General features: G+C 35.9%; 1 protein-coding gene across 50 annotated transcripts in view; it reads left to right on the top strand.

The window, feature by feature from the left end:
* The window catches only part of nfia (nuclear factor I/A), a 219,945-nt gene that overhangs the window by 56,615 nt on the left and 139,843 nt on the right, over window positions 1-23,487 (top strand). For 34 of the 50 annotated variants that reach the window (XM_087302823.1, XM_087302815.1, XM_087302799.1 and 31 more), the window contains one exon: window positions 9,955-10,483. In XM_087302823.1, the coding sequence (XP_087158949.1) occupies window positions 9,955-10,483 (529 nt within the window). 50 annotated transcript variants of the gene reach the window in all.

Below are 23,487 nucleotides of genomic sequence, written 5' to 3'. Positions count from 1 at the left end.
TGTTTCGTATGCTATCATAAAATGCTTTTTAAGTAGGAATTGTCATTCATGTTAATTTATAAAATCTTCATTTCACATTATTAACAAGTTCCCGCAGCTGTCTACATTTTTAAAAGCCTTTTATTAAAATGTCAATTATTTTATGCAACATTTTTTTGCTCCACCTGTAGGTGCCAACGACGTTAACTCGTATTAACCAAATATAAAACATGCTGCATTTCTAAAGGTAACTTTTAGCCACATTGAGGAAAGTTTTTCATTAGATGGCGATCTAACGCTAAGTTTTATGCCTTTTCACCCCTGAAGACTATCGGGAAACAACTTCAGCGCACACTTTTTTTCCCTCTCCTCTCTCTCTTCTCACACACTTACAGATTTACACATGGTCTCCTCTTCACACCCGCTAAAGCAGAACGGATTCTCCAACAAGACTTTGCAGATGTATTCAATTTATTCTTTCTTCTGTGTTAAGCACTAATAAAAAAGTGATTTGTACTCACGGCCACCTCTCAAGTTGAGGACAAACTCCATCCAAGTGGATTTTACGCGCCTTACCTGACTTGCTCCCGACACTTAAAAAAAATAAAAACAATGAATAAAAGCTCAAAATGCAGGATAAAAAACAAATTCGACGAGAGCATGTAGTTCGCTCCGTTGTCCTTTACACACTGCAGTTTTTTTGCCTCGTCTTTGCCACTCTGCCTCCAAAAGCCTTGGCACAGTTGCCTTGGCATTCAGTACCTTCTCGTAGAACTTGGCAGAAAATGCTATAAAGGCGTCTCTAATGTCTGCCACAATTAGACGAGACAAAATATGCGAATTTTAGATTTTATTATAAATTTAATGATTTTTTTATTATTTGTTAGCCGCGGTTGTATGCCTGGTAATATTCGTTTTGGTTCATAATTGGATATAAACCTGGATAAACGGTGTAGGATTTGGTAGTCACCTATTGTTTATAGGCAGGGATTTTTTTTATTTATTTATTTTTTTGGTTAATATATTTTACATTTATTATAATTGTTAAATGGGCCTGCTTGATTCTGAATGGATGACAATTAGATGCCATATTTAAGTCTAAAATTAAGGTCATGTGAATATTCATTCCTTTTTTGACACTAAATTTATCCTTAAAATATTTGTTCAGTTGTTTATTTTATCAATGATAGACATCAATTCGATGCTATTTTTATTTGATAGCCTAGTTTTGTGCATCCTCCCGCAAATTCATCAATAATCGATTCTTCATTAGGCCTGTATGCGCCGTTCAGCCAATCAGGGTTTAAATCAATAAGTCTATTAATACCTGTGCTTTAAATTCAGCACATTTAGGCCCCAGTGGTCATTAGAAGATGTTCTACTAAAAGGTTTTTGTTACATATATATTTAATACCGACTTTCGGAGGTAAATAGCTTGATTGTTTAATTGATTAGGCTTTTAAATTTACGTAAATTTTGGTGGATGGCCTTTCTACAAGCGAATCGTGTAAAAATGAATAATGCCACACAACTCATAGTATATCCGTCAAATTCTTGCATTTTGCTGATTAATTAAGTGCCAATTTAATTTAGGCTACTGATTGTGGAGTTGAACTGCTGAATCGATTTCAACTTGCACACCTGAATACCTGCAAATATGCAAAATATTATTTGATTTGGTGTTTTTTAGAATGTAAAGTGTTTATATTTGCTTTACTGGCAAAATAGAGTGACGGACGGGTGGATTCCACTAAAAATGGCTTTTAAATGTTTTATAAAGCAATATTAAAAGGGGGCAATAAAGTGTGGATAGTTTAGATTGTGCATACGGATGAATGCATAATAATAATAATAATAATAATACCTATAATAGATGATAACCTATAATAAAAACAGATCTAATCACACAGCTTTCGATCTATGGAAGTTTAGGACACGCCAAATACACTGTATTTTTATAATAAAAGCAGAAAATGTTTTGTTATTCTTATTTTTCCTTATAATAAATGCAGTTTTGCGACATGATGAAGTTTTAGACCACACATCTCAGCATCTGCTCTGATTGAATTTGTTGCACATTCTGAGCCTTTGCATTCCCGTCAGGCTGTCAAAACAAAACGGAAGTCTGATATCATAAAGATAAGCGCTCTTTCCCTCTATTCCCAATCTAATTTATTTGTGTTTCCGCGAGGCTGTTTACCGACAAACCGAGTGTCTGAGGGAGTTTGTCTTGCAGGAGCGTTTGCTGTCACATGCACGTGAAACTTGCCCAATAGCGACGTTGTGAGCTTTGAATTTCGGTGTTTTGCCCAATCACAGTGTAGCTCATGAAAACACCAGAGGGACGGACGTGCACCTGCAGCAAGTTAGTGTGACTGTGAGTTGCGAGCATAATTAATATGCAGTTTCCTATCATTTCCATCATACATAGTGCTGTGTTAATCAACACCTATGTTGCATTGAATAAAACGCACCTTGGTGTTTGCATTGCACTTTATTGCTCACTGAAATCTTCATGCACACCAGACACTTTATGAAATAGTGATTTTTAGTTCTTCCTAATGTGAATAAATATGAAAACAACGTGTCTGAGCTGAAATGTATATAGGCAAGTGACTTGTTTTCTAGGGGGCGCCCGATTGACTTTCGAGAGCAGTTGGTTAATAATAAAACGCAGATGAGTGCCAACCAAACTAATTACAGCACTAGGTTTGCTTATTAATGATGTTTGCACGTTCGGTACACGTGAGTAGAAACATAACATTTCATTGACAGAAGCTTTTACATCCATTAGTGTCCATACCTGGTTTTTATTAAATCAAGGTATTCAGATGGGGTGGATTTCTGATATACAAACAGATGATTTTTATTTTGTGCGTGTAACATGTAGCTACCATTGGCCCTGAAATGTAATATAAAATATTAATAGGCATATGCTCTTAAGGAACACACCAGTCGCACATTCCAGACGGGTCAAACGTGTAATATGATAACACATTGGTGGTTGCAACAATATACTTAAAAGAACATAAAACAATTTTGATCACGTTCATGTTCAAATATTGCATATGATATTCTTGATATAGATTTGACCTTTGAGTAGGCCTATGCTAAATTAATTTATTGTTGTGTTAATAATGGAAACAACAGTTTGGACGTTATGACATTTGTTGTTGCGCACATTTTATTTTTACTGAACCATAAACATTACGCAACCGGTTTGGTCACATTGCACAATCAATACATTAGGCTAACATTGCGAACAGTATGATTCACAAGTGAATGACTCTTTTGAGTCGATTCTTTTTATTGAATCAACTTTATTCAGCACGACCAGACTTGTTCGACTCCCGAACGAATGATTCATTTACACGTGGGACTTTAAATTAGTTACTAGTAAATTGTTTATTTGCTGACATATAAGCTGTTTGCATATACGCATCATGTACTGTTTATTTATTTTTTAATAAAATGTTATCTCAATTGGTTTAGTGCATGTTATATGTGCACAGGGCAGCTACTTTGTGGTCTTCTTTTAAGTAGATAAGCAATTCAAAATCACGATTGCAGAATTAACAGAATAAATACATAGAGCGTGATTTCGAGTGAATGACCCTTGAGTCGATTCTGTTTAGTGAATCAACTTCATTCTGTTCGACTCTATGAACTGTTGACTCTTTTTAAATGATTCCTCTAGTGAGCCATATACAGTTATGAAAAATATTATTCTCTAAAGTTACTTTGGTCACATTCGAAATGAAGTGAGTACGTTGTTTGTGTTGCTTTGTATCTAAAGCTCGGATAAATCCAGATACTGATTTTACTGCTTGAAATCCAACGTGTATTTAAAGATATGCATCAATCAGTGTTTTTATGATATGCAATCACATCAGTATTTATTAAACGAGTGGAAGGGTTATTATTTGACAACTTTTATACGTTATATGCAAACACGCATTTTGCATTAAATGCATTGCTGGTTTGGAGTGATTTTATATAGTTTGACTTGTTTTTTAAACGTTTCTTTATTAAAAGTCCACATTCAGTTATTAGTCTATAATAAAGCGCATGAAAAGTGTGTGCGTAAATCAAACGCACTCTTTGTGCATTACAGCACTTCATGAATACGAAGTGCAGCGGCATTGGGAGTGCATATTTCCCCTGTCCCGCATGTGTGTGGCTCTCGTGCCGATATTGAGGGCGCTGTGCTGATGGAAGAGCCCAAGAGTTTGGACGGCAAAAGTGAACGGGAGCTTCGTCTCAGCGGACTCGAATCGTGCGCTTCACTTTTTTCCTCCCTCTCTCTCTCTTTCTCTCTCGTTCTCTCTCTCTCAGGTCGAAACTAACCGCGACACAAGTGGCAGCTTTTGCAACAGGGGGTTTTAAGGATATTACAATCTTCCTAAGCATGCCGAGCCCTCCTCGCTGCTCGTAAATCCGCCTCAGTTTTGCTTCGCACCGCCACATGCCTCACGGCGGATGCAAGCGAGCGCGCGACGCGGCGCTATAAGAGACAGCGAAGAATGAATCAAACGCGACTTTTCTAACGCATCCGGACGACTTTTTGCTTATCCTTTTTGTTCTTTTTCTATTCAAATGACCGCAAGATGAAATAATCGCTCTTCCCGGCGGGTTCACCACCACCAGTTTGACTCATGGCTCTGTGAAATCTCCGCGTACTTCCATCCATCCGTCGTCGGGACTTTTCTCTAGGCTGCAGTTGATGATAATGCCGAAAGTTTGGATATACGGCTTTAACAGTACAGTACAGTAGATGTGTGTAACTCGAGGCGGGGTTAAAGTTCAGCTCTATGGAGCGCTGAAGCGTCGCGCGCACTTCGCAGAGTTGGAAATGTGAAAGCAAGAAGCAAGGCTTTATTTTCCCTCTCTCCCTTCTTCTCTGTCTCTCTTTTTTTCTCTTTTCATACACACACATATACATACACACCCCATACATTCACACATACACACACCCTCACCCACACGCACACTCACGCGCGCACACACAACATATACATCGCCAATTCAAGAGTTAAAACCGACAGATATGTATTCTCCGCTATGCCTAACACAGGTAAGTGACATTTTCGTCTGTTATTAACTCTGTTTGTTGCTTTTCAGCGGTGTCTTTTGCCGGGACGGCACGGATAGAGACTAACCTTTGCTTAAGACAAGTAACTTAGTGTGCACTAAGGCATTTATGCGTTGACAGAGCCAAGTTAACTACCACATGGCGGATGGCGCCCACCTCTCGTACATATATGTTTTTATGCACATTTCTGTCGTTCTTTCTTTTTTTTCTACGTGCTTTTGCACGGAAAGCGAGGTGCTTATTTAGCAAGTTAAGCTTTAAATAGCGCTGTATGTGAACGTAAACGTTGCACTAAGCTTGCAGAGTCAACGGTGTGCACGTTGGATTTGGTTGCACTTTTAAAACAGTGTTTTTAATTGTTGTTTGATTTACAACATACGAGTAAACTTATTGACTTGTTTTATGGTTGTTTAAAGATTACAAAGTTGCATTTTTGGGTTCACTTAGAGTTTCTTTAAAGCAGCAGAACTCAAAATAAAAAAGTATTTACGGTGGAAATCAATCTGTTTCCCTAGTTCATCCTAATAAGGATCTTATTTTAACATTTTATAAACGCATCTATTCATATATTTTAGCAGCTTTTTATTTTTGAATGAAGTTTCAATGCTGCTGTGCAGTTTTACATTATTAACTTTAGTTAGAACCAGCTGCAGGCAATAAAAATCTCTTATATATGAGACTTTTTTTTTCACCGCATCAGAACAGTTTTTAAATTTTTTGCAAGCCTTACTGTCACTGCATTTCTGATATTTAGTAGCAGCTGTGTGCAAAAAAAAAAAAAAAACCTTCTGAGGGCTAAAATTCTCAAATGAACATTTTACTGGTAAAAACGAAGACCACTTAATGCAAGTTTGTAAATGCATGCAGCTTTATTTTTATTGCTTATTGTGCAATAAAAAGTAAAGCGGAATAAAGTTAGGACAGCAACCGAGAGGGTTAAAGGAGCTTTCAAAAGAAACCCATTCATTGTCTGAATCATGGTGGCAGGTGAAGTGAGGTGACAGTTCTGGAAAAGCTGTGTAGACTTGATGTGATTTTAAACTGTTTGGTTAAATGAGTTTTATTGAATGCACAAAACAAAAGGAGAAGGCCTCAGCATTGTGCTGCATGCAGGGACGTTCCTTTTACCGTGTTAGTTACAGTTTGTTTAGAGAGGATTCCTGTGGAAAAAAAAGAGACAAATTATGTGTATGGAGAAAGAAGAGCTGATAAAGTTCTCCAAGTGCTCTTTTTTATAGATCTGATTAGGCGAGTTTGCTTTAAGTTGTTTTATAGCTTGCATATTTCTGTTAGAAATGCTTGCATGATCTGTTACGGAAGGATTTGATAATTTACCAAACGCTGTAAATGTGTCATATAAGCACTGACTGACACTTTACATAAGAGGTTGTGTCATTTGTCACTTAAAATGGCAATATTTGTAAATATTGTGATTGAGAAAATTGAGAACAAGTGCAAAAATTAAGTAATAATCAAAGTAATTTGACAGCAACATTCATAAAAAGTCAAAAATCCATTGATTTCCCCCCGATTACAGTTTTAAGGCAGCATGAGTTCTGCTCTCTCTCCCCCTCTCTCTCTCTCTCTCTCTCTCTCTCTCTCTGTCTCTCTCTCTCTGTCTCTCTCTCTCTCTCTCTCTCTGTGTGTGTGTGTGTGTGTGTGTGTCATGTTTGAGTACTCAAACAGTCATCTGAGTGCCAGAAAATACTTTATACTGTTTTTTTTTATCTTAAAATCAAAGCAAGCTTTTTTTAATTTTTAGTTGATTCAGAAAACAACATTTATATCTTTTGCTAGTAAATGAATGCATTTCATTTTATTAGTCATCCGTTTTCTTTTATATTTACAGTATATGCATGTTTAAAACTTTTGTTTTTTTAAATCTTGGCCACGAGGCACTATTGTTCCCTGCTGAGGCCTTTCTTTCTATAGGACACCGAGGTTCAGCTTGAAACACTTTAGGAGTCTGGAAAAACCTGACATGCTAACCAGACCCTATATTGACACTCCAACACACTCCAAACACGCTGTTTGTTCTGGCACCAGGAGCGTTTTCGCAAATTGCTCGTATTCTGACCCCCCCCAAAAAAGAGAGAAGGAGCGCTCATAATTATCTTAAATTTTAATAATTTGCACATACAATTAGTCTTTAATCTAGAGATATACCTCTGCATAAAGTTTTTACAGTAAAATCAATATTTGTGTAGGCAACAGATCTTTTCTTTAATAAAAAAGAATGTGCAAAAAGCCACAACAAAAGATCATATCAGTTATTGAGGAACTATATTTCACAGACTTTGGATTAAGTTACTTGGAGAGCCAGCGAAGGAAGATAAGAGAAAAAAATCATTCAGTGGTTTAAATGCAGGATGAAACAATAGTTTTTTTTTATGCCTCGGAGGCGATGGAGTTTGATTCTCGTACAAGACAGGAAGGAAACAATATGATTAAACGTATACGACACACACATTGTTCCGTACACTGTAATAATGATATAGGCTTATGCAAATCCCAGATTTCCTGTGGTGTAACAAAAGAGATGTGGCAATATGTATCTATATGATGTCTTGTTGTTAAGTCCACACGTATAATAACGCAGTAATCGCATGCAAACAGTGCCAGCTTTTTGTGATAAGGGTTTATTTATTTTTTTAAATTAGCAGCAGTGCCTGAAATTACTCCTGAGAAATTAATTGAATTAATATCCCAAAATTGCACCGAATGAATTGTTCGGCACTGGTCCGCGTTGTATTCATATATCTGTGTGTATTCAAATGAAATCTGCACTTTGCTTGCTCGCTGGCAGCCCTCTCGTGCTCTCGCACGGTCGGTTTTGGGACACGATGCAGGGCTATTGCTGTTTGTGGAAATGTTATTCTAGTGATTGGCAGTCTGCCATTATTCTCTCTATGTAATATAAACCCTGAGTTATTTTCTGTGTAAAAACTCACATTATTTCATATTAGACACTGCACGTTGTTTATTTGCCCTATTATTAGTGTTTATAATTTATTTCTTTTAGGCAAGAGATGGACATGAGGGCCTAGAGATGCAGAAATGCACATCATAATTGTGGTGATAAGTGTTCAATAAAACTTAAGCGTTAAATATAAATATTATATATATAGTCATTGCATTGTGGAGCTTTCCCAAATTTTTTGCATCTGAACAGAAATGTTGTATTAATTTTAATTAAAATATCATCTTTGTAGATTACAAAAAACTAAACGAGAATGCAGACATCTTAAAGCCACAGCCGACACTTCAAAATTCGTCTTTTTTTGTCGTCAGATTCTAAAAATTGATTTTCTGCCAGGTTGTGCACCAGCGGCAGGTGAAGGGATCCCAAAACCCGGCACAATCTGCCCCGCACACACACTCCTGTGTGAAAACAACACACTCCTCGCTGATAGCGAACGCTTTTTTGGAATCGTGTGTGCATTTTTATGAAGAACAGATAAAAATAGCCACTTCAATTTTCCTGGTCGGTTGTTGCTTTTTCTCGGCCCTGGCAGACCCCTACAGACCAGCATTCTTGCCAGAGAGCCAAGATATGTCCTAGACGAGCTTCACACACACACACACACCAACACACACACACTGCCCTGCTCGGTTCACAGACACACTCCTGCTGTTGAGGGCCGTTTTTCAAAATAATCAAACGGGATTTTATGTAGATGTGCACGTTTCGCTTTCATGGAGTCTGATGTGGGAAATCTGTTGTTATTTCTGTACGTCATGTTCAATTTGACATCTTTTAAAAGCAAAATTGCAGATGCTTATTAGGAAATATATCATGTAACTTAATGAGGTATAATATTGATATATAAAGTTAATTGAATTAACTTGCCTAAATTATGTGCTTAATGCTAAATATAAAAATGGAACATTTTATACTTTTTTGTTATATGTTTATGTTTAGCTTTTAAAGGGTTCTGCTTTTTTTTTTAGGTTGTTTTAGCACTTAGCTTGGCTTTAATTTAAATAAAAATATATATTTTGTTAAACTTTTTTATTATTTTCATATTATTGTTATTATTATTATTATTATTATTATGTAGGTGTGTATAATGAATCTTTCATGGTGTGTCAAGTCAAAAAAAGTCTCATATTTATATAAAGATAGTTATTTATTTTTTTGTTTATTGAAAAATTGCAGAGGCTTATTAAACATATAATCTTGGTAGTAACTTACTAAATTATTACATTTTTCTATTATTGTTTACTGGTCTTTCATGGTGTCTGCATGTGCTATATTTGTACTTCAAATAGTTAATAAAAAAATAAACCAATTAATTTTGGTTTACACTTGCATATACAGTTGAAGTCAGAATTATTAGCCCCCGTTTATTTTTTTTTCCTAATTTTTGTTTAACAGAGAGATTTCTTTAACAAATTGAAAAGACATATTTCTAAACATAATAGGTAATCATTTCTAATAATAGATTTATTTTATCTTTATCATGATGATAGTAAATAATATTTTACTAGATATTTTTCAAGACACTTGAGGCTATACTGCTTAAAAAGACATTTTAAAAATATAGCTTAAAGGGGTCAATAATTTTGACCTCAAAATGTTATTTTAAAAAATAAAAAAACTGCTTTTATTCTGGCCGAAATGTAACAAAGACAGTCTTCATCAGAAGAAATAATCTTATCAGACATACTGTGAAAATTTACTTGCTCTGTTAAACATCATTTTGGAAACATTAAAAAAATAACAAAAAAAAAAAATCAAAGGGGGGCTAATAATTCTGACTTCAACTGTATCTGTTTGTCTACACACTATTCATTTATTTTTTCTCTCTGAAACTTAAACTGTGACTGACTTGGGTTGGCCATGTGGTCTCTAATTCCTGCTCTCCTGTCCTCCTTCGCAGGATGAATTCCATCCTTTCATTGAAGCACTGCTGCCCCATGTGAGAGCGTTTGCCTACACTTGGTTCAACTTGCAGGCCCGCAAGAGAAAATACTTCAAGAAGCACGAGAAGCGCATGTCGAAGGAAGAGGAGCGAGCCGTGAAGGACGAGCTGCTCAGCGAGAAGCCGGAGGTCAAGCAGAAGTGGGCATCGCGGCTGCTGGCCAAACTCCGCAAGGACATCCGGCCCGAGTTCCGCGAGGATTTTGTGCTCACCGTCACCGGGAAGAAGCCCCCTTGCTGTGTTCTCTCGAACCCCGACCAGAAGGGCAAGATGAGGAGAATCGACTGCCTGCGTCAGGCGGACAAAGTGTGGCGCTTGGACCTGGTCATGGTGATTTTATTCAAAGGTATTCCTCTTGAAAGTACTGACGGCGAAAGGCTGGTTAAGTCACCGCAGTGCTCGAACCCAGGGCTGTGCGTGCAGCCGCATCACATAGGAGTTTCCGTAAAGGAGCTCGACCTGTACTTGGCCTACTTCGTCCATGCAGGTAAGTCCATTTTTTGGATCTGTTTATTGTATAAAAATGCAAGTGACACCAAAACGCATTGTTTTTCCTATTCTGTATCATCTTTTATAGGATTTTAGCATTGAAAACCTGTCAGGAGTCAGTAATTTAGCTGATAAGGGTGTTAGATTGATACAACACGTACATTTTAAAGAAAAACAATGACATTTGGATAAAAGAAATGTAAATACGTGATCAATTTTACACTGACTTTTCTTTATTCAGGCTAAAAACAGACTTATCTATAATCACTCATCCTAATTGACTCCAAAATGTTAATTTATTTTACTTTATTACTTCATTTGCTGTGATTTTTAGATTTTATTCTTTACAATACATCAGTTTTGAAAAATAAGACATATCAAAAACAAATTTTTGGCGTCCATTTACCCCTAAAAGTAAAAGGAAAGAACTGATATTTGTTTGTGAATGTTTTCAAATCAAAAAAGGTGCAATCTGTTCTGAGTATTTCTGTTCCATGTTTTGAATGCAACATGACCAAAAAAAAAATTCACTTATTTACTTTATATCCTTCAAAATACAAGTAAGAAGCTGGGATGAATGCTGTAATTTGGCAGAGATTGCTCCTTCTGGATTGTGCAAATTAAAAATTGCCACATTTTTTTAAAAGCACATTTAGGAGAAAGACTTGCTGAATATGTATGTAAATTAATATTTTGAGAGTCAGTTCATCAAAAATGTGTAGTTATTTATTATAATTGTGTCCAGAAGTGATCAGATTGACTGCACTTTAATTTCATTACTTATATATCTATTTCAACTGAATTTTTTTGCAGCATTTCTGCCCAAATAGGAAAAACAGTCTGAATATTTAACATGTAGAGGTGTTTTTCTGGTTAGGTTTTAAAAAAAGAAAGACACAAATAATTTATCTTCTTAATTGCATCCCAAAATGTGAATCCACCTTCCAGATCTGTGTATTTTGTTTAAATTTATTCGACTGTTTTAGGATTTTACCATTTATAGTCTATCAAAATTCAGTAAGGAAGTTTGTAAGAATAGTGTAGGTCTGTCAGATTCCTTCGCTCTCTCCTGTGCAACTTCCTTTTCGCAGCCTTTCCCAATAAAACAATGCAGGAAACCCTAGCCTAACATGTAAATACATGACTAATTTGACAGTGCATTTTCAGAAATGTGACTTCCTTATTGCGCAACACCAAACACCAAAACTGCAACTGTCTGTCGAGTGGTTTAGCCTGCATGTGAGGAGCTAACATGGAAAGTCCGGCACAAATATCTGCCGGAGAGACTGCTAATTGGCAGAAGACGGCAGGGGATCCGTCTTGCGCTGACAGCGGCACAAACACAAGCTTTCACTTGGAAGACAAGAAGCACACTTTGTTTCGCCAGGCAAACCCCAGCACCTTAATTACATTCATTTCCTTTTGCGCGCAAAAACTGTGCCACTGGAGTTGGCAACACGCGCATCCGCCGTTCCCTGCGTTCAGCGCGGACTCATGCTTTGATGCGGTGCCGATAAAAGAGGGGAAAAACGCGTCGTATCCAGAAGACGGCAGAGATAAAGCTGTAAAATGCAAGCTTTAGCGCCGCGTAGGAAAAATCGGGCCTATCTGGCATACAGCAGGTTGCTAAACGGGAGCGTGTGAATTACGTTGACTTGCTAGAAACACAAAGGCCCAGAGCCTTTGAGGTTTCTTTTTGTGAGGATAAGTACGACACCATCCCTGAAACACGTCCCAAGCAAAAAAAATCCTTAGTTTTGATGTTGCTGAAAGCCTATTGAAAGCCTGCTAACATCGTAATCGGTTGAGGTTACGTTGTCTTTTTGATTCACACTGAATAAGAGACGTCAGCGAGAGAACAAGAGGAGAAAAGACGCAGGAGTCTCTCTCTCTCTGACCTGCATACGGGCCGATCGGGTTTCCTCCTCTGTCTTATTTAAAGCAGTGGAGCATTGCTGGAGCCCCCTTGATTAAAAGCCATCTGAAGAGAGCCTGACCTCATACACAGATGGCCAAAGTGGGGCTTCTGAGAGGAGCTAAAGTCAGTAATTAAATTTATCCCACAGTCCTGCCAGGGCAAAGAGGTGCGGGCCAGCAAGCACAGTCACTTCATCTAGACAATAACACTGCTACCTATCGATATTAGCGGAAATGGCTGGAAAAGAGCATTCAATTATGTGTGGGTCGTCAGAGAATAGACATAAGTCAGTTGGACTACCCTCCTTCCCCTCCTGCACTCCAAAAATGATTTTGCTGCTTGTCCATACTATTTATTTAAAATGAGCTGAAACAACACAGTTTTGGAGATTTTTTTGGGGGAGAACTTAATTGTTTTATGTTCAATCTACTTAAATTTGTTAAGTTAATTGATTTGTGTTGGAACAACATGAATGAATTGTGTGGAATCCAGCATTTTTAGTGTAAATGTAGGAATTCCTTTAAGACTACTACAGTGTGTTTACTAAGGTTTTTTTCTGTAGTAAGTTTAGGTTTGTTTTCCTTCACAGTTATTTCAACATTTTCAGGTATTTTATTATAATAATCTGTACTTGGTGTACTGGGTATCTGTACATATACTTAGGAGGAAACTTAAGTTGGGATCAATCAATTCTTTTATTATCTTTCTATTACATTTTAAGGTTAGGCATCATTTTTCATTCATCAGTATATTTGCACACGTTGAGTAGGTCTTTGAATTTGGATGTGTAAGTTTGTATTTGTCAGTGTTTAAGACGTTTTAGGTGATTTTAATAATTTCTTAAATCTGTTCTCATCATTTGTCATATGATTATTTTTGTAAATATTTCTTAAATTGTATCATGTAAGATGGAGTTCATTTCCCAGAGATGGGTTGCGGCTGGAAGGGCATCCGCTGCGTAAAAATGTGCTGGATAAGTTGACGGTTCATTCCGCTGTGGCGACCCCGGATCAATAAAGGGACTAAGCCGACAAGAAAATGAATGAAGATGGAGTTCATAATTGTCAGTACTTTTAAATATTTGCACATTTCCTCCTCATATATTACTGCAACTATATTTCTCAGAACCTGTCTTTGAAAATTCCCTTGTTTTTATCTCAGTAGGCGCGCGGTTCATTATTTTAGTCAGACGTTATAAATCTCTTAACAGAAAGTAACACGAGAAGCAGAAAAAGAGACAAAAGTGCTGTTGGCTGAGGCCTGAGGACTCGCGACCATGGCTAATTTACGGCAGGAGCACTCCACACGTGGGAGAGGTCACGGCTTAAGATGTTAGGGTCATGACCCCATCTTCAAGGCATTTGACCTCCTAGATAAACATCCACTCCCATTAGCAGCCAGTCAAGCGGAGGGCAAGCTTTGGTTTTGGGTTGCCCCCGTGACCTCCTGTTAAAACAGGTGGTTTTGTTTGGGCCACAGAGTGGCGTGCCGTTTAAACCAGCCGAAAGAAGAGGCTAATGGCCGTGGAGACCCAGACTGGCATACGTTTCCTTTATGCATTAGTTTTGGGAACTATATGAAGTTCTGCTACTGTAAGATCTGTATGTTATCAGTTCATTTATTAATGTGTTTTACAGTAATTATTCCATTTCTTTATATTTTAATTGACAGAATAATTTGAAAATGTTAAATTTTTAATTAATTAATTTGTTTGGTATGTATGTATGTATTTATGAGTGTTTGTGTATATATATATATATAAATATATATATATATATATATATATATATATATATATATATATATATATATATATATATATATATATATATATATATACATACATACACACACACACACACAAAGATACAGTTGAAGTCAGAATTATTAGCCCCCTTTTAATTTTTTTTTTCTTTTTTAAATAAAGCACAACCGATATAATTTTTTTTTTCTTCTGGAGAAAGTCTTATTTGTTTTATTTCAGCTAAAATAAAAGAAGTTTTTATTTTTTTTATTATTTCAAGATCAGAATTATTAGCCTTTTTTAAGCTATATTTGTTTCGATGGTCTATAGAATAAACCATCATTATACAATAACTTTTCTAATTACCCTAACCTATCTATTTAACCTAATAGGGTATGTGCCGAACTAGTGTTTTTCCCTTACTGATAAACTTCCGGTGACCTGTAATTGCGGATATCACTCTGCCAGTGGAGATTGCTGATTTTTAAAGAAAACTGACCTTAAATGTGCCAATTTTTGCATTGGCATCGGAAACGCTTAACCCAGGTCACTGGCAAATTCAAAGTCCTATTAGCATGCTTCGGCATATACCCTATTACCAAGTTTAGCCTTTAAATGTCTCTTTAAGCTGTATAGAAGTGTCTTGAAAAATATCTAGTAAAATATTATGTACTGTCATCATGGCCTAGATCAAATATATCAGTTATTAGAAATGAGTTAATAATTCTGACTTCAACTGTATATATTTTAAATTAATCTTTAGATGTGGAAGAGTTTCACTAACTTTTTTTATGTGTTCATTAAGGTTCCATATTTTTCTGTAATATGTAAATATATTGACACGGGGTAATATGTTATATGGCTTATTTAGTTAATAAGTCAATATGCAAGTAATTATGCGATAAATAAGTTAACATTTTTTAAAATATGTCTGAATTACTTTAATTGTGGATTTTTTAAAGGGACAGTTCACCCAAAAATGTTTATTAAATGAATATTATGTCATTATTTACTCACCCTTGAAAACGTTTCTTTATTCTGTTGAACACAATAGAAGGCATTTTGAATAAAGTTAAAAAGCTGTATCCACTGACCTCCATAATATTTGTCTGGATTCTTCAAAATATCTTCTATTGTGTTCAACAGAATAAAACAACTCTTGTCAATCGAACCACTTGTTGATGATATTCATTTTTTGTTGTTCTGTCTCTTCAAATCTTTCACGTCTCCAACATATTTTTTTCCTAAATATATCTTTTTTGTTTCAATGTATCTATGTTTATATCCCTCAGTACTTAAATATATTTTTCTTAAAATATGTATCTATTGAAAGTTTCAGTTTTGTTTATACACAAGTCTAAACGATTATTTTTAAGATGGCAAAAAAATTAGTGTGAAGTATTAAAACGATAAATTAATAAGGACTTTTTTTGCTCAATTAGGCTCCTTATGGTGATTGATATACGTCCACTTGATGTCATTCGGCTTGTTGTGAACTCCAGTTGTCTCATTGCAGTGTTTTCAGTCTCACCACACAATGGAAGGATACCGCTGGTGCAGATAGATAACAAACACCAGCCAGGGTCCATGTGTACATTTCCAGCCAGGCTGATAGATATTTATACTGGACTTACCTTAATTGACCCGGAGGCGCGTCGAACAAACCATTTGCGTGTGTAATGTTTGTAAAGACGGCTGACCTACTTCCATGTGAGCTCTTAAACAGATTTACAGTACAGTGTGTCTTTCAGAACTAGTTAGCTTTGATGACGCATGCTCTGTCATACGTTTTGTACATTCGTATTAAGTTCTCAGAAGTTGGCTGAAACTTTTTATTTTGCCAAGCCGACAGTTCATAGATTGATTTTTCTTTTTCTTTTTTCGCCAGTAACCGAATCTGATATCTTCAGGCTGACTTTTGGCACATCTTGTGTTACAGCCGTTTTATATTCCTCTTCCTTTCCACAGGCTGAGGAATAACAATAATTTGGATCTATTTAAGGCGATTGTGGGATAAACCACAGCCTTTGTTGTGGTTACTGCAGTACACATTGTGGGCTGGGACCTCCCCACCCCCTCGCACCCATCCTCCCCTGCTTTCTACTCGCTAAATCCCACCGACCGGCCCTGTTACCGCAACAATGACCCCGCCACTGTGCTCTTTCACACAGTACCATTCATTAAAAACAAGCTCGTCCACCATTCATAAAAAATACAGCATCATATTTTTTTGGCTGGATTGCGCAAACCGTTTCGCCACCCTGGCACAGCCCCTCCAGAATCCAGTGATGGGATACAGCTCAGTCAGTTTTAATGTCATTGCGTTTGACCTCCTTTTGAACCATTTTTTCCTGCTGCAACATGATTGGATTAAACCAAGCAGATGGTTCTGGGATGGGGAAACACTGTAAGATGTTTTGTTGCCCAGCCACTTGCCTTTAGTGGGTACATTTCTCCTAAACCTGATTGCGAGGCAAATTCGTGTAATCCGTTTAATGCGCATTGTCAGTGCTGATCTTTCCTTGCCGATTTGGACAAGGTTTTTAAGATCTCCGCCATGTTTTTGTTGTTGACTTTGGTGTGTGGTTCCAAAACGATCATCCTTTTTTTTTCTTTCCCAAGATTGGTTCACGATGCAGCTCATCACACTTCATTTTCTTGCTGACATAACGATGGCCTGGGGAGTTGGGTGAAGGGTTTCAAGTGCGGAGGCAGTGGGCAGTAATCTATAGTCACCTGTGCTCAGGGCTTACCGCTGTCCCCTTGTGTAGTCAGGAAGGAAAGGAAAAGGAGGGGGTTGGCACCAGTCAATTTTTGCTAATTAGTTTTGTATTAACTCCTCAGTCGTCCCAGCGCAGAGAAATGGGCCCCGTGATGGGAGCTCGGCTATTTTTATTTTTATCCTGCTTTATTCACACATTTATTTAATGCTTCTCGCGTTGGAGTTGTTACAGTTGACTTTGGTGGATGAAAACGTGTTAAGTAGGCCCGTATGGAATACATTTTTTTTCTCAGCGTACTGCAAAAAAAGTTGGATTTAAATAAAGTGAAATGTGTTAACTGTTGTTTAAATGGGGAAATTGGCTTTAAGGTGGAGGATGTGGGAGATTTAATCAGAAAAATGTATAGGTGTATCGTATTTTTGGGATTACCAGTTGCATTTTTTAAAAATCATTGTAAATATGGCTGCAGAATATTGGAAAAATCTGACATTTTGATATCTGATTTTTTTATTTTGCTGCGATTTCTATATTGCGATATTAATACAATTTCAATGACTTGAAAAGTTTATTTGAAATAAAATCTAAAACTTTGGAATAATCATGTAGAGGAGTGAATCAAAGAATAAATTAAGAAGATAAAAGATAAAAGGGAAGCAAGTATTCAGATATATTTTGGGACAGTATTAAAATACGATATTATCATGATATTTTGCTGCCGATTATGATCACGATATAAGCGATATATCACACGAAAACGATCCACAATATATCATGATATTTGTAAATGAAGAGGGAATAATGCATCAAAAAGTTATAAGAAGTATTTCTTTTATTAACAGCACATATGCTTCTTAGAATTGCAATATTGATATATGTTCGATCCGCCATTACGAGAAGCGGCACTTCATGCATACCGCTTTTGTGTTCTGCCCCTATTAAATAATCAAATTTAATGTAAACATTGTGCATTCATCATTGCTGATTAACTATAAAAATTTCAACTCCACATTGCCGATGCTGTGATGTGATTGTTGCGAATGCACATATTGCGATATCGATGCTGAAACAATATATATTATGCAGCCCTAGTTGTAAATGGTGCTAGGATGTTTTTACATGACTTTTCTTTTTACACTTAGTAAAAGCTAAAATGTCTAAACAATCCCCTGATCACATAGATAATCAAACACAGCTAAAATCACTATTATGCATGCCAGGCCAGTAGATGGCGATGTTACTGTCCTTGCATTTGCACACATTTGCATGTGAGGCTGAGAGATTGAACACTAATAACGCAGAGAATGAAAATACTTTTTTGTTTGTAATCAAATGTCAGCTTAAAATGTTTACAAAGCGACTTGAAAAAGTTATGCATGGATTCTGTTTGCAAACAATTCATGTTTATTTCTATAGCGCTTTTACAATGTAGATTGTGTCAAAGTAGCTTAACATAGAAGTTCTAGTAAATTGAAAATGTGTCAGTCCAGTTTTTAGTTGTAAACAAAGCTGTAAGTCAATCATTTTTTCAACAACATTATGCAAATTCTTTGTCATAAAAAGTCCGCTGACAGAGTTTAAGCAAAGTGGAATGGTTTTAAAGGAACTGATTGAATAGTTCTGTTGAGTTTGAACACTTGTAGTATGGAAAAATTACAAAAGGTGTTAAAGGGTTACTGTAAATGCTAGCGTAAACATTAAAATCATGGAAATTGTTTATTTATTGTTTTTCGTGTAAAAACACTAAAATACTTTGTCGTAAAAAGTTTGCCATTAAAAGTCTTGGTGAATTGCAAAGTTTTTAAGGAGCAGATGCAATATTTCTACTATTTGTCTTGGGTTGCTTTTAAATACAAGTAGTAGGGATAAAAAAAATGCATCAAACAGTTTTGTTTCAAACAAAAGCTAAAATAGACTTCAAGTCACTTTGTTTAAAAAGTTTTTAATTGTCTAAACATTTCCGCAAATCTTGTCGTATGAATTCTGGCATCAGATATTTTGAGCGTATTATACCTTGTTCCAACTATTTATTCAAAGGCTTTTGGTAAGTAGAAGAAAAACAATAATTCGAAAATGGTTTCATGTTGATCCTCCAACAACGGCTCAATGGATAGGAATTGTAAAGGAAGTACACTGGCGTTTAATCTAAGACTTGATTCAAGAAAGTGCAACAAGTATTGGTAAAAATGGACTGAGGCTGTGATTGGGATTAAATTGTGATTGTGACTTGATTTTTTTTTCTTTTCTTCCTCTTTTGTTTTTTCTTCTTTATAAAAAAATGTTAGAGCTTGAGATTCTAGACTTTGAACACCTGTGATGTTAATATTTTAAAAAATGCTGAAAACAATTTTTAAACAAAGCTTTTAAATGCGTTTACGTGAAGACTTTGTAAAAACTCAGCTGTTGAAGAGTTTGAGCCCATCAAAAAGATTTGAAGGCCTACAAAAAATGTTTCTGGAGCACCATAGTAGACCTAATAAATGAAACAAGTCCAACCTGGTTTACCATTTCCCATTCATCCACGTTTTTTGCAAACTCATGGCTCGCAGTGAGCTTAGCCGTATCAGGGACTCTATACGCCGTGTCTGCTAACGGATCAGACTTTTTCCCGAGAGCAGACATCTCGTTCATTACAGAACAGCAACTTTGGCTAACTTCTGAGAATGGAGCCTTTGTGCGCGCATGCCATTCAACAAGAGTGCCATTGTCTTAAAGCCCCAGCCGGCAGCAAACGAGGCATTGCGAGGCCTTTGCCGGGAGAAACTTTGATTGTGTTAGGCCTTCATTTTGAGAGAGACATCGAAAGGGAGTAGGAAATGCCATAAACATGTCAACTAGCTTACATATGAATTACGAATTTATGTCAAATTTTATGAAGAAAGGCCACTCGGCGCTGAAGGGGGGAGAAAGAAAAGTATCCTCATCATGTTATTTGACAATTGATCTCCATTATGGTGTTCAATCAGCACGTCACTGCCTATCGATCAGCGTGTTTGCCGTGTTGAGCAACACGCGTCTGGATCTGGCTTTATGTTTGTAAACCGTTTCAAATTGGACTGTTTGCCATAGCTGGCGCCCTGGTATCATGAAAGCCTCACTCCCACTGCCAAGAGAAGAATGCAGGCCTAGTGATTGAGGCACGGGGCGGCATTGTACGCCTGAATATAAAGGAGAGCGCAGACATGAAACGGGACAGCTGTGAGTGTCTGTGGGGGAAAGTTGCTACAGATGGTAAAAGAAGTGGAAAATAAACTACCGTATGGCTGCTAAAATATAGAAGAAAGGCTGCTAGCCCGTACAGGATCCTCTCATGTCGTTGTTGTGTGCGTGTTTCTGGGATTTTTTTTTTTTTTTACGCGTGTCTGTGTTAAAGGGAATATGTTACCTCAATTGCTTGTCTGTCCCAATACCCCGTTATGCCCATCTGCTGCTGAGCAATGCGCAGATTTATCACTCGCCGAGGTCTGTGACTGACATGTGCTAGTCGCGCAAAATCCCTCACTTTTCATTACATTATTTCTGGATTAGGGATATTAGCACAGTTACAGTGGATTTGAAGATTATTTGACTTGAATGAGTGTTTGACTTTAAATATAAGTGTCAAGATGTCAATATTTGCAGCTTTATCCACAATTATTTGTATTTTATCATTTATTCTGGTGTGTTAGCGTGAAAAGATTGGATTTAATTTTATTCGCTGAGGTTTCCACTATTTTTTGCCACAGGTTAATATATTGTATGGCTTATATAGTTAGTTGAAGTCAATATTTTTATGTATTGAAAAAGATATGAGGGCTACGGCGTTTATGTTGTTAAATTTAAGATTGAATCATATCTATGATAGAATCTATAATAACAATTAGTTACAGTGCCTGATAACTGGAATATGATTATTATAGTTAATTAAAACTAAAAGCATTTAAGCAAAATCATTAATTTTGTAATTGAACTAGGGAAGCACGATATTGGAAAAATTACACGTTGGGGTAATTTTTTCTTCTGCGATATATAATGCGTTATGAATACAATTTCACTAGATTAGTTGAATAAATGTTTATAAATAATTTACAATGTTTGATTGATTGGAAAGATTCTGTAGGGAAGTGTATGAAATATAATAAACAATCTACATGCATGGAAATTTTCAATAAAGAAAAAAAGGCAAATTAAAAACTTTTTCGAAGATTAGAAATTTATTCGGGTATACAGTAATTAAATAATCAGATGTAAAAAAAATACTGCATAGTCTTCATTGTATAGACAAATCAATAAAATTAATTATTATTAATTTAAGTTACAAATCCACACTCAACATTGCGTATACTCGTGATTAGACTAATGTGAATGATCACATTGCGTTTTTTTTTTTTTGTATCAGATGTTATCACTGTAACACCATTGTGTTCTGTACACAAATACAGTACTCCAATACATTACATTTGGCATTTTAATCATTAAAGAACAATTGATTATGGTGAAAAGTATGTGAAAATTATCAGTCTGTACTTTTTAGAACTTTTAAAAGTTTGTTAACGTCTCTCACTCTCCATATTCATACACATTTATAAATAATACAACTTTCTAGTATTTTTCCTTAGAGTTGCAGCACATTTGCCAACAAGGCTAGTGCTCTCCAAGCAAGGTTATGTTTGCTATTTGTTGCGTTTTTTTTTGCATTCATATCATCAGATGTTGCTTTTAATTATTGAATGTAAGGGGTAGGGGGGGAGGGGGTCGGGCTAAGTATGGAATTGACTTTAAATTATTGAACTATTTCTCCCCAGTACTGCCCCTCGGTCCCTCCATCTGTCTGTGTTGCAGAAAAAAATAAATAAATAAGCAAATAAAGATAATAAGGCTATGGCGCACTGCAAGCCAGACCCCAAGTTCTGGCACAGTTCTGCTCCTTATTTCTCCGGCGCCCCTGTGGAAAAAAAAAAAGAGAGAAAATCTCCCAATTAGCCTGCTTCGGATTTGGATAGAATGTAAACAGCGTCCTTTTAGGGGCTCACGAATGATCACGTTTGGACAAAATTCAAATGGCGTAATGAAAGAATGGCAAATATTTTAACCTCTGTTCATTAGGCCGCTGTCCTTCAACTCCCAGGCTAACATGGCAAGGGATATTTTTCAGCCTTCATTCGGATACTAAAGATACAGTTTAATTAGCGGTGATTAGAGCAGAATCCCTAAATCAGGCTCTTTCTGTCTACTTACTCCAGCACTCGTTGTATGAGCAAGAATCACTCATTAAGTCAAGACACTGCAAAAAACATTACGTTTTTTCATGCACCTGTGAGTTTTGGGTGTTTTGGCTTTTTGCGGGGTGGTCAAATATAAGTCATGATTAATCACATCCAAAATAACTATATGTGTGTATATATACAGTTGAAGTCAGAATTATTAAACCCCCTAAATTATTTGCCACCTTGTTTTTTTTCCCCCAATTTCTGCTTAACAGAGAGATTTTTTTTCAGCGAATTTCTAAACATAATAGTATTAATAACTAATTTTTAATAACTAAATTATTTTATATTTGCTATAAGATATATGTAATTTCCATAATGACAGTAAATAATATTTTACTAGATATTTTAAGACTTCTATACAGCTTAAAGTGGCATTTAAAGGCTTAACTAGATTAATCTGGTTAACTAGGCTGGTTAGGGTAATTAGGCAATTTATTGTATAACAATAATTTGTTCTGTAGACTATTGAAAAAATATAGCTTAAATGGGGGCTAATAAAATTAAAGTTAAAATTTAGACTGCTTTTACTCTAGCCGATATAAAACAAATAAAACTTTCTCCAAAAGAAAAAATATTATCAGACATACTGTGAAAATGTCCTTGCTCTATTAAACATCACAAATATTCAAACAAACTTTTTAATTTGCTCAGCATACTTTTATGTAATAATAAAAAAAAGTTTTGTCACATTTTGAGGCCTTAGATTTAAGTAACAGTACATATTTTTCGGGGCCTTTTTTCCTCATAAATGTTCACTTCAGCATACTTTAAAAATGTAATGACAAGTCAAGTCAACAGATAGTTTTAGGTTAATTTAACTTATTTCAATAAATGAATCAGGTTTCAGCTACATGTTTTAAGTTATACAAAGTTTGACATCAAGTTTTTAGTCACTTTGATTTATGTAAGTTGAAATGACTAGAAAAGACATTAAAATATTTGTAGCTTTATAAAGACCAAACTGCACACCAAAATTCAACAAAAATTGAAAAAGTAAACAACTTTTTTATGCTTTTTGTAAAGTAATCTTTAAATCACGGAGTAATAAAATAAAGTTTCTAAAAAGGTTCCTTCTTAAAAACCTTTTTCAAATATGTCCATTGTGATCTATAGTATTAAAAGAACCAACACAACCCCCCCACCCCCCACCCCATTCCCAATAATTGTTGATCTGACTTTATCCAGATTTTTTGGGCTGGCTATGCAAATTACCATAGATTCTCATTTGCATATTTAAACATAACATTTCAGAAGACTTAACCCAATTTTTAGCCATTCTTAATGTAATCAATCAACCAGGAAAGTATCGTGAGAACAATTTTTCAAAGTTTTACCCTGTTCACCTGCCGTGTCTTGCCTTATGAAAGAGTT

This window comes from Danio rerio, chromosome 22, assembly GCF_052040795.2.
Source record: "Danio rerio strain M-AB ecotype USA chromosome 22, GRCz13ab, whole genome shotgun sequence".
Taxonomy (NCBI): Eukaryota; Metazoa; Chordata; class Actinopteri; order Cypriniformes; family Danionidae; genus Danio; species Danio rerio.
Note: the sequence above shows the minus strand (reverse complement) of the source record. Positions and strands in the feature narration are given on the sequence as shown.